Raw genomic sequence first — 12,483 nt, 5'->3', positions numbered from 1 at the left:
ATGTTGCCTATCCCATCATTTCCATGGGCACACTAAACGCCCATGCAGCGCAGTCTGGGACACAGGGTGTCATACACACATGCAGGGTGAGCAACGACAAGGCCAGCAGCTGCTCCCTTCCTCCAAAAATCCCACGAATCTTAGAAAGAGTTACAGTACATCATGTATATACATACAGAAGGATAGACAGACAACTTGATTATCCCACCAGCAGTCCTTATCCAGCATTTACTGAAGTAAATTCTTGCACATGGCCAGAACTGTTTATGTTGTGATGCTGAAAAGCCTGATTCAAGAAGCTGCTAAAACACTGAATTAGACAGGTCCGTTTGGTTTAAACTAGCCATTCTATCCAATTAGGAGTGGTTAAAGATCCTCCATCTCTGACACTCACTTCTATCTTAAGAGGGATACTGGCTAATTCTTGGGAACAGCGAGGGGTCTCATTTCCGTTTGCCATTAAAGAGCAAAGGCTTTTTCTAATCATTGCTATCCAAATGAGTTTCTCAGTGTGCCGGCTGCATCCTGCAGAGACACTTTCCCGGTCGCTCTCAACCATGATATGAAACAGCTTTGTGTGACAGCAGGTGTCAGAACTACATGGGCTGCACATGTTTAACAATTTCTTTTCAATAACTTAAAACAACACTGCCTGTCTTTTAGCACCTCCTCAATTGTTTTTAAATTGATTTCTGGGGAAACATAATGACATCACTGGCCACTATCAGCACACATTTTTGTATGATATCTGCTCTTTTAATAGCAGCATCCTTTTAATTTTGGCGTTATCGCCCGGATAGCTCAGGTGTCAAACCTGAATGATTTTCGCTGCTGCAGTCAATTTCATCCCACGGTTTGATGTGTCACTCTGAGCTTTGCGGCGGAAAAGGAAGGTAGAAGGAAACCACAACAACCGACACTCCCACCTGGAGCATATAGGGATAATATAGGTAGACAAGGACAGGAAGGACACGTTTTTTTCTTCGAAGGAAACAGCTAGTCTTCAGCACCTCTGCAAAAAAACATCTTTAAGATGTTCTAGAAAAGGAGAGATGCATGAATAATGAATAAAAGTGTTTTCAAGTGAAAAGGGAAAAAGGAACAGATGTGCAGAGCCGACTGCTATCACATCATATTATATCAAATAGGGACTTAGGAATGTGTAGAGCCAGATCATCCAAATAGACATAGTTAGAAGAATGGCCTTAAACTGTCATCCAACTCTCATTACTAAACACCGAAGCCCCTGAGCTCTGTCCATGGTGCTGAAATGACTAACAGCCCTCTCATTTATCCTCCACATATAACTCAGCGTTGAATAATTAAAAACATCATTTAAATCCACTAACTAGGATCAGTGAGTCCGGTCAGCTTTGTGATTGTCTTGCGCTTACATCTACTATCTGAGGGTGAAAGGTATTAGCCTCGCTGCTACACCAGGACATACTGTACTCTTCATCCTGTCAAACGACGCCTTCCAGCGTGCCCACACAAAATACACTAAAGTCCATCTATTATTTCTTCCCCATTTTGCAGCAAGGGGCCGGTGCTCACAGATACTGAGAAAACACACACTGCCCACTGCTGGACAGTATCATATCCTCATTCACAAATGATGAAGGTCAGACTTCCCAAGACAACATGGTGGAGTGTAATAAATAAACTGTGATTGTGCTTAAAGAAATCTGAAAAAAACAAACACATGTGTACCAGTAATGAATCATCTTTCACTCTAAACAAACAAACTTCACTTTCCTTTGTTTGGGCTCATTTTGACAATAATGATATCTTCAGTGTATAAATACTCCAGTGAATGCACACAGACTATGTTCTCCCTCTTCTTTGGTACACTGTAGTCAGTAAGCCTGGTTCGCCCAATCAGAGAGCCTACTTTTGCTGCAGGCTCAGACTGAAGGAAGTCCCAGAACACCGGATAAACAAAACAAAAAACTCATCATCACCAGGCTCAAACGCCATCGGAGCCAATTCAATCTGTTATCTAAGCAACCCCAATGATACCCAGAGTACACTATGAGAGCATGCACGACCAAACTAAAATGGGCTGCAGCAGCATCTGTCACTGAATTTACATTATAAGGGACACAACTTTCCTCCTATCCCATCTGGGGATACACAAATAAGTTTATTTTTTTAGAAAGATTGCATCTGGTTTGAAGCGCTCTGCCTCAACACTGGCTGGATGCTGAGGCAGCTCCGCTCTGGGATGTAATGGGATACTGCAGCACTAGAGAACCGTGTGCACAGAAACTTGCCTAGAAGCATCAGGGAGTCCCGCACTAACCTTCCCCCTCCCCCTCTGTCTTTCTATCAAGTCTTTATAATGTAAAAAAAAAAAAGTATTATGCAAATATCTAAATGTAATTACACATGAAAAGACTGAAAGATGGCAGATAAACCACTGACAAAGAGAAACAAAAACAACTTCAGAAGTGTAAAAAGCCAGCATGCCTGCAGTAGGAGGAGGATGTATAGCTGCTTACCTTCTGTGCAGGTTGCTCTCCTCTGGACAACCGAGCTCTTCCCCCTTCTCCACAGGCGCCGAGACACTTTGAGATATAGAGAGAAAAAGAATCAATCTTCTCTTACTTTCTCTTATTTCCAGTTTCAGAATGAATGAGTCTAACACAGCCCCCCTCTGGACACACCTTTACTCTGTCCTCCTGTAAACTCTGCCACATATACACACACAGACGCCCATTCAAATGCACCCCAAGACTGGAGTACACAAATTGATAAAGATCTGCTCAGGGGAGGGATAAAAACTACACACACTCACACACTGCAGTTTTTTTTTCTCTTCCTCCTCTTGCCCACTCGCTCTTCTGCTTTTTTTTTCTCCTTGCTGTCTTTTGCCTGCACTGCCTCCTGATTGGCTAAGCTGCTCTTCAATAACATAAGCTCTCTTCTTTAATTGGAAGGGGGCCAGTTGTGTGGTGCACCAGAAACCATCCCGCCCAGCTCATCTCTCTTTTTTCTCCCCCCCCCCTGTAAGTGCCTGTGGAGAAGAATGCTGAGCTCTGCAATTTCATACGAATCGAGCGGAGAGAAAAAAAAAAGAGGAATGGAGGACAGAGGGGGGTGGGGGAGTGTGTGGGAGAGAGGAAGAAGAGTGGGAATGGGGGGAGAGCATCGGTGGCGAATCAGTGGACCGCAGTGGGACAAGCAGAAGCTGCATGGGAACAAAGAGAGGAAAGGGGGTATTAGGTTGGGCGAGGGCAGATTTGGATGCACGGTCCACCAGCCGCAGCATGCTGAGGTGAGAGAGCAGGTCAGATGGAGGGAGATTTCCCTGCATGCACTCACTGCAGCACGGCTAGGTGGCTCTGCTGCAGTGTGGAGTCTAATTGCCAGGCAAGAAGAAGGGGGGGATGGGAAGGGAGTAGGAGGAGGAAGAGGAGGAGGAGAGGGGGGGCTGGTTGCAGTGATGCCGAAGTACAGTCTTCCAGCCAAGCGTGAATATATGGGGAGAAATGGGCAGGCAGCCGCAGTGTACAGCGGTTAATGCCTTTTTCCTCATGAATTATTGAAGGTGCCCCCGAAGGAGAGTGGGAGGGTCACAGACGGCAAACTACTGAGCCTGTTCAGACAGTCTCACTGCTACCGAGGTTCATGATAATCACTCACACCTGAAGTACAGGTCGTCAAATTATTAAATGGAGCCCCCTTCACTTAGATTATTTAACCCAACTAATGAAATAACCTGCTTTGAACAGGGATTGTGTAGCTCTCTGCTTCACTCTGTGTTAAAAGGCTTCCTGGAGAAAATGGATGTGGTGGATTGACTTTGTGGTGTCGGGTTGCCCGCCGCTCTCTTTCTTTCTTTGACTCACATCTGGTACCTCCAATGTGTCCCAGCTGCATTCAAAGTACAATAGCCAAGCGGATCAATAATGGATCACACAATACCTCAACCATTTGCAGAGGCTACAATGAGCACTCTGGAAGTTATACGATCCCCCACAAGAGAAACGCAAAGACGCTGTTTGCTCAATCAACAACATGATTGCCTGGTGGATGAATGTGCAAATAAAAGAGATGCCCGATGTTTTTTAGGCTGGTGTAAAATAGCATGTGACCTGAAGGGACAGGTGAACCAATTCCAGTGTCATGTGGATGTAGCGACAAATCTAGATTAGCATGTTTTGGAAGCATCTTGTCAAATAGCTGAAAACCGGTATAACAGATGATGAGTGAAATGTGTCTTCTACTTGCAGAAGTTCATGAGAGTTCAGTTGATTGTGAAGTGCAAAAAAAAGAAAATTTTATTTTCAAGTAATCTATATACATTTGTTTCAATGAATTACCATCGTGGCCACACACTGTGGGAATAATTCAGAAAAGTGAGAATACTTATAATTACAATAAACAAACTTTTCCATCAATCATCTGCGCCTGTTTTCCTTCATCGTCGTGGTCTCTGCTCTCTCCCCGAGGCTGTAGACTGTGATGGAAATGTTTGAGTCTTTGAAGACCTGCTCCAGTATCTCCGACACTTGGTTCCATCGCAGTCCATCCAGGCCACAGCCAATACTGTCGGAAAGAAAGAGCCAACACATATCTTGTCATACAGTATTTAAAATGCATTTGTAGAACAAATTAGCATTAGAAAGTATCACTAAATGACTGAAAAAGATACAAACCGAGGAATTGATATTCTTGTCACTGCGTTCTCTGCACAGTGGGACTTCATGTCCTCCAGGCTCTTTGTCAAGCTTTCATAGGTGGGCTTTTGGTTGTACTTTTCCTTTGTGATCTGCAATATAAGAACAGGAACGATAATATTAACTACAATATTAATGTTAGGATGAGAATTTACACAGGGAACCATTCTAATTAAACATCTTTACCAGATAGTAGACAAAACGTCTGTCTCTTTTCAATACAGCACACTTTCCTGTCACCTTTTCTGTTTGGAGATAAAAAGATAATAGCCACATCAGAATAAGACACAATACAAACTACAGGCATTTTTTTTAAACCTCTTAAACCTCACTGACCCACTGGTGGACAAGTCATAACAAATTCATGCATGCTGTACAGCAAAAAAATTAGTGTAGATCCTTTAAAGCTTCAGTAGGCAGAATGTTTTTGGCATCATTGGGCAAAAATGCCATAATAACCTTTCAGCATATTGTAATTCAAGTGCTCTGAGAGAAAACTAGACTTCTGCATCTCCTCATGGCTCTGTTTTCAGCCTTTAGAAAATCTAGCCTGTGACGGGAGACTTTGGCCAATCACAGGTCATTTCAGAGAGAGAGCGTTCCTATTGGCTCAACATGACTGCCAGATCACAAACTTTCTCATTTTATAGCTAGACTACAAGATGTTTCTGAAAACATTTGGGGCGAGAAATAGGCGAGAAATAAATGATGGATAAATGTGTACAAACAACAATATTTTCATGTGATGGTGAAGCCCATAAATACATCCAACTTTTCTATCAATTGATACAGAGTATACAGCATATGTGATATTGTGTAGAATAAGATATTTAAAGGGACTGTTTGTAACTTCTTACACGTATAAATCACCCGGGTCAGTGTCCCATGCGCGCTCGCATATGCGCGCTTGTGTTTGGCTATGCTGTTCAGACAAGACTCCAACACAAACTACACAGCAGCACCAAAACCGCAAAGTTATATCTAGTGAAGCCCGTCTGGCAAAACAGTGTTGGCCGCGGGCGGAGGACGCGGGGGAGACCGTAGCTTTGGTCTCTAGGGCCGGAGTTTCTGCTCTACTCTGCTCCTCTGCTGCTTGCCTTCACTCAGCTCGCTCCACCTCACGTGCATGCGCGCACACTACACACTGCAGAAGACTTCGTAGCTCTGAGAATATCTAGTGAATGCACATGTACAATTGTGCAGAAATAAATGCTGCAGCTCCTCCAGACCAACAGAGGTTTCCCATGTCTTGTGAAGTAACGGGGCTCCGCAGCGAGAAACGTTATCGTCTCTGACCGGGTGCCGGTGTCTCCCTCCGACCGCGGTCGGGAGGCTGAAGCAGGAAAAGCCAACACTAGGATCAGCATTGATTCATGGAGAGACCTCCGTCTGGTCAGCTAACATTACTGCCAAGCAGGTGAAATATAGAGTGATATTGTGGTTTTAGCTGACGTGTGTCGCCTCACTGTTTTGAGCGATGCTCGTTCACGTCTATTTCGAGCGAGCACAAGCGCGAGCCCGACGCTGACTTTCGTTGACTTAACGGCCACAGGTGTCGCTGTTAACAAGCATTTCTGATTCTTACAAACAGTCCCTTTAAACTGTGAACTTTCAAAATCAAAACATGTTTTCTCTGTCCTAAAAAAAAAATTATTGCCTGGGATTTAATAACCCTAAAAATACGACATGTTCACTACTGATGAATTTTTAATAAAAAAGGGCTGACTCACTCTGTGCCTTTAACTCATCTACCCCTTTGAACTTCTTCTTGAACAGCACTGCTATGCCTGCCCCCATGCGGCAGTCCTCACTGATGCAGTGGGCCAGAGCCTCGTCCGCAGGGCTCGTGAACAGGTCCCCGGTGACATAATCAGGTCTCCAGCTGTCTTCTGCAGCCTGGACAGGAGGGGGCAGCATGGCAACGTGGGATGAAGAAGCACAATGACAGAACAAGAAATAATACACACTGGAGTCTGGGACTGGTATGTCAGAAACATCACTTTTAGTGCAACCCAAAACTAAGACATTAGACGTGTTCTCCTGCAAGTGTAAGCTTTACCTTCATGTCGTCAGTGTGGACTGGTTTCTGCAGTTCAGACGACATTGACAACAGTGATTGGAGCACTTGGTGAGTTGATGTCGGTGTTACACTCTTGAACACACATTAAAACAACTGCTAGAAGACTTGTTGGCTAGCTTATCATGCGACAGCAAAGTGTCTTTGTATAACTTACAAACCGTTGACTGCAGATGGCCGTTTTAATGATAAATAAAGGTACTTTTCGGGATGCTCTGTGATAGCGAAAGCAGACTAGTCACTTTGTTTTGAAGCAGCCACGTATATCTTCTCGCGAGAAAACACGAGACGTTGGAGAGGGGAGGTACTTCCTGAATGAATGGATGATATGCTGTACAAACAGCATATATTAACACCAGAAGATGACCCCTAGAGCTACTATGGAAGAGTGCAGTATTATTATTATTTATTTATTTATGCATATCTTTTTTGTTCCTTGAATTATTTTCTACCCCCTCTTTTATTTTTGTTATTATACTATTTTTTATAATTTAAGTTATCTTTCCTATCCAATTGTGCCTTGTATGTTAGAAGTATTAAGTTTAGATTACAATGCCTTAATGTTTGTAAATTAATTTTCTTCAATTAAAAAAAAATAAATTAAAAAAAACACCAGAAGCCATAATTTGACTACCTATTTGTACAAAACCTTTTCATAAGAAATATTTACAAAAAACTGAAATCTACCACCAATGTTTTTTTTTGTTGAAAATCATGAAATTGTCTTTACTAAACCTGATAAGGAAATGTAATGCCTTTGAATTAAATTGTATTATTCTCAATTCTCAAATTAGTGCATTGTTTACTTTATGGAAAACATCAGATTTCCATCAAACAAAACCGACAGTGTGAAATTGGTATTTATGTATTGTTCTTAAAGACCCTGCAAACCCTCACAGGTGTATGTATTTATTCAGTTTTATTAAATGTCCATTCAAGTTCAAGTTGGGCCAAGCCATGATGGAAATAACATTATAGGTCACCAAATGAAAATAATAGTTATAAGGAATCAGCTCCAAACAAATGTGTATTGGTATAGAAATCACAGTTGAATGATGACTGGACATATGATCTTAAGTCTGCTAATAATCTCCCTTGACAGAAATAATTTCCCACACTGGTCTCTGTGTCTGTTTGTTTAGAGAAAACATACTGATCACTTTCAAAGCATGATTTTAGTTTTAATTTCCTAGCTACAAATCAGTGCTTTCCATTCATAACAGTACAGTATCATCTTTTAGAGACTCAAAACATGTAGAGTAATTTGTCAAAGAGAGCATCCCTGACTGTATAAAACAAATCTAAATTGTTCCTGCTTGTAACTTAGCTTCAGTTTGACAAAGAAATAAAACAAATGTAATATTTACTGTAATAGATTACTACATTTTCTATGAACATACCTGACAGAATCATTTGTCTGCACAGAAAACATTGTCAGGAAGACAACGCCATTTCTCCTTACAGACTTGCAGGTTAATGATAGACACATCCACCACTATCAGCTCATCAACAACTTCACCACCGCTACTTGTGAAACCCCATCCAGCTACATGCCACTTTAATTTTTCTTTGATATTCATTTCAGATATGTGAAGTGGAATTATTTGTACTCTGTTGTCCAGTCCAGCCTTCCCAGACAGCTGGAGACGCACAAAATCAGAAAGCAAAACTTAAAAACTAGCAACGTCTTATTCCATAACATACTTCTTCAATTTAACAAACAATTGCTGGAATATAGTGCTGATAAAAAAAAATAATGATGTCACCTGAGAATATGTGCTTACTTTGAGGAGCATGGTGTCATTACTATTTCTTACATTCACATAGATGGGTGTTTATATCTCTTTTCAATGTATCTAAATCAACCCTCTTGAGCTTGTGGGTGCCAAGAACAACACTAGTGCCTCTTCAGTAGCACTACCACTAACTTGTTTTACCACAAATTACCACAATTTTAAATGACATATAACATCTGTACTATAGCCATAATGCTATACAAATTACAGTAAATAACTGTAAAGATGTTTTATGGTAGGCTTATTGGGCAACTTGTGGTTTTTAACTGTAAAAATGACAGTAAAGGCTAACAGTGTAGGTGCAACAAAACTATGAGTGAATGAGGAAAATGTCAATCAATCTCAGTCACACAGTCCTGAGAAGAGGTCGGATCTTCCCTTAATAAGTAAAAACACCTCTCTGTGGTTGTGTATAGCGGATTTAATTTAGTTTATTGGATCATTTTTATGCTCATTTTGTGACACAAAACAAAAAATAATATACAGTAAGAACCTTATGTCTGCAGCATATAAAATACAGACATGTAAACAGACATACAAGACCATTGCTGGCAATAAATGGTCAAAATGACTGTTGCGCAATTGAATAAAGAAGTAAAGAAAGTATAGCATTGTTGTGGACATGCATCTAAATCTTATACAACAGCATACAGAACAATGTCAGGATGACTATGGTGTTGTCTTTTATATACAAACTGCAATAGATACAAAATCACAGCATGTTTGGTCACACATGAAGGATGCGCGTTATGTGACAGATTGGCAGTTCCATGTTCCAGCCTCAACAATCAGAGCTGGGTGTTCGCTCGGTCATCCAGTCCCCGGGGTTGACGTCCATCTGCAGCATCTTCATCACCCACTTGTCCCTCCGTGCTCCATCAATGAACTCATCCAGCGAGAGCTCCCCTACGAGTGACGAGGGAAAGTCATTATTTTACAATACATTTCTCCGTTCCTGAATTCATGAATTTGATAAGGAGGAGATGATTGTATAGCTACAACGCAAAGCCATTACAGCAGCCTGACACCGACCTTTTGAATCATTCATGAAGTGTTTTAAACTGTCAGGAAAACCATGACAAATACTCACCATCTCCATTCTCATCCACCAGCTCAAATATCCGGTCAACCACTTGGTCTGGGGTCAGCAGATTACACTCTGCATCCAGCTCTCCGTGGCAGGCTTTCTTCAATCGATAGATAGACTGAGAGTGACAGGAAAGTAAGTTCTTACGACCACTCTGACTACGTTTCATTACAGCCCACTGATTTATCAGGAAATAGTTGCACATAGTTACTAGTAAATATTACCTCCACAATTTCAAGAAGCTCTGTTTTATCGATGCATCCGCTTCCGTCTTTGTCATACATTTTGAATGTCCATTTGAGTTTATGTTCCAGTTTACCCCTCAGGACTAAGTTCAAGGCTGCTACGTACTCCAGAAAATCAATAGTGTTGTCCTGTGTACATGAAGAGAAAGCGTTAAAATGTTTATTATGAAGCTTCTTTACTTTGACAGGCAAAAAGATGAAATATAAATAGTGCTCTTACAAGATACAATAATAAAAAAAATATGCAGGGCTGCAACTATTATCGGTATTGATTTATCTGCCGATTATTTAGACTACAGTTTAGCAGAAAATATTGAAAAATGCCCATCGTAATTTCCCTTGGCCCAAGATGACATATTCAAAATTGTTTTTTGCTTGTTTTGTCTGATTTCAGATAAGATAGGACTATGAAAATCGGCAAATATTCACATTTCAGAAGCTGAAACCTGTGCATGTACGGCGTTTTTGCCTTACTTTCCCCAATTAATCAACTTCTTTACAAATTAATTTTCCATTGATCGACTATAAATCAACTAATTGTTTCAGCTCAAAAATATGTGCTCAATAATGGACATTATCAGCAATTGTCACACATGCTTCCAATCAACAAATCTCCACTATTACTGAGGCAAGTGTAGTGCTGTCAATACTAAAATGAGACAAATGACTATGTACAAGGCTTCTACTTCCACATAAGCCGATAATAACGACATCCATGATATTTAAAAATGAAATATTGATACCATGTTAACATACATATATGATATTATCATGTAAATAATCCAGCACCTCTTAAATCACTTTATACATACAGTTATGGCTACAGACTCTCTCCCTACACTCGTATTTTGAGTGTAATTCATTTGCCAAAAAAGAGACAAAATGGCCAGTAAACAAAGTTAATAATTAATTTGCCGATTTTTTTTTTCAAATGTTCTATAGATATTGCGATAATACCGTATCGTGAATTCTTTCGGCCACGATAATCTGACATTGTGACAGCCCTACATTCCACACAACAGAAGTTTGTACTTACGCCGTTCTTGTCGAAGGCTCGAAACATGTTTTCAATGTAATCTGAAGCCTCCTTGTTATCAGCGACGCCAAAAAATCCCTTGAACTCGTGCATGAAGAGAGTTCCACTCGGGCACTCCACGACAAATTTTTTGTACCATTCCTGCAGCTCGGCCACGTCGATTTCCTTGTCTGGGTCATTTTCCTCGCTAAGGCGCTGACCCATTGTGGAAATCTGTTCCTTCAACTCCCTTAAAGACTGAAATGATTTCTTACATTACATGAAACTGTTTGAGCCGGGGAACTCTTTTAAAGCTTCCCTCTGCATTACAAACTCCACAAATGTTAGTCCTCGGTTATCTAGCCAATTACTGCAACAAACTTTGTGCAAATCTGCAAAGACCAAATTGATCAAAATTACATGAAAGTCCATGCAAGCTGAGTTGTTTTCGTTTATTGTGGCAAATCCCCTCCAAGAGTCAGGATGAGACTGTGAGGCTGTTATGGATCACATGATAAAGGATTAGATATGGACACCTGTCTAAATCAATCAGTTCACAGATAGATCATGAGGATTTCCATGTGGCCTTTCTTCTACCTATCCAAGGAAGTAGGCTACATGTGTTAGATTTGTAGAAACACACTCCCTAATAATAGGTTTTGCAATTATTATATGAAGAGATGTTTGCTTAGTATGACTTAACAATATATGTGTGTAAAGGTAAGGAAAGGAAGTAAGGAAGTGTCCAATTAAGTGATTTTTACACACCAAGGTCAGTTTACAATCAGAGAAGGTCTGATGAAAAGATGCCATTTGTTGCATTATGGGAAATGTAGGATTCAGCATTTCTGGAAGAGCTTGACCTACTTCTTCTAGCTAATAAAAATCATGTACCACTGTTTAGATTTTGACAATTCTTCCGACTCTTCCAGGTCCCCAAACTCTATGAGAGTGGAATACTAAAATGCTGATGTGCTCCTTTAAGTATTCGTTCCTAGTATTTGAAGTTCCTAACCGGTCTGATGATTCACAAAATCAGGCCAAGTGTTTAGTTATCCCTGACAGCTCTGACCTTCAGAAGCCATGTTATTTACTGCTCCCCCTGATTACTGTTTACGTGCCTGCTTCTGTCTCACTGAAGCCTATAATAAATGTGTTGTAGCTAAATTCCCTAATGATGGACATTACAACGTAGGCGTCGAGAGGGATATATATTTGGGAAATGTGTGGAAGCGTCTTTCAAGCTTTTGACCTTGTTTGGGTATTGGGCAGCAGTACATGTAAATTTGGAAATAACTGCATTCATTGGAAGAAGAGTGTCACTGTTAGTTAGTGGTAACCGTAGCCATTGTTTACAGGTGAAGGCTTGGCCTGGCACTGTACGTTCCAGTGCTGACAACAGGGATGATGATAATCATAGCTTAGAGGTGTCAAGGCCACATGACGTGTCACTGGATGTTATCCTCACATGATTAAAACGATTCCTACTTTCTGTTCTTATACAAGAGATATCTTATACCCACCCATGTTCTCCTTCATCCAATCATTTTACATAAGTTGTATTACTGTACCCAGGTGTTA

The 12,483-nt window shown here is 40.8% G+C and overlaps 2 protein-coding genes across 3 annotated transcripts; both read right to left on the bottom strand.

Annotated features, from left to right (window-relative positions):
- Positions 1 to 4,264: 4,264 nt before the first annotated feature.
- On the bottom strand, positions 4,265 to 7,070 carry oard1 (O-acyl-ADP-ribose deacylase 1). Of its 2 annotated transcripts, none has more exons than XM_074643672.1 (6): positions 6,917 to 7,070; positions 6,742 to 6,834; positions 6,413 to 6,578; positions 4,869 to 4,927; positions 4,662 to 4,774; positions 4,265 to 4,551 (listed from the first exon to the last, which is right to left on the bottom strand). In XM_074643672.1, the coding sequence occupies exons 2-6, from the start codon at positions 6,784 to 6,786 to the stop codon at positions 4,404 to 4,406; spliced, it is 531 nt and encodes a 176-aa protein (XP_074499773.1). In that variant the 5' UTR covers positions 6,787 to 6,834; positions 6,917 to 7,070; the 3' UTR covers positions 4,265 to 4,403. The 2 variants fall into 2 exon arrangements, with proteins under 2 accessions (XP_074499773.1, XP_074499774.1); XM_074643673.1 differs by having other exon boundaries at positions 6,742 to 6,768; positions 6,917 to 7,045.
- A 1,704-nt stretch (positions 7,071 to 8,774) lies between these two features.
- Positions 8,775 to 11,140, bottom strand: guca1b (guanylate cyclase activator 1B). Its single transcript, XM_074643656.1, has 4 exons — positions 10,924 to 11,140; positions 9,867 to 10,016; positions 9,646 to 9,760; positions 8,775 to 9,461 (listed from the first exon to the last, which is right to left on the bottom strand). The coding sequence occupies exons 1-4, from the start codon at positions 11,125 to 11,127 to the stop codon at positions 9,337 to 9,339; spliced, it is 594 nt and encodes a 197-aa protein (XP_074499757.1). The 5' UTR covers positions 11,128 to 11,140; the 3' UTR covers positions 8,775 to 9,336.
- Positions 11,141 to 12,483: the final 1,343 nt, after the last annotated feature.

The sequence above is a fragment of the Sebastes fasciatus genome, chromosome 8 (assembly GCF_043250625.1).
Source record: "Sebastes fasciatus isolate fSebFas1 chromosome 8, fSebFas1.pri, whole genome shotgun sequence".
NCBI lineage: Eukaryota > Metazoa > Chordata > Actinopteri > Perciformes > Sebastidae > Sebastes > Sebastes fasciatus.
Note: the sequence above shows the minus strand (reverse complement) of the source record. Positions and strands in the feature narration are given on the sequence as shown.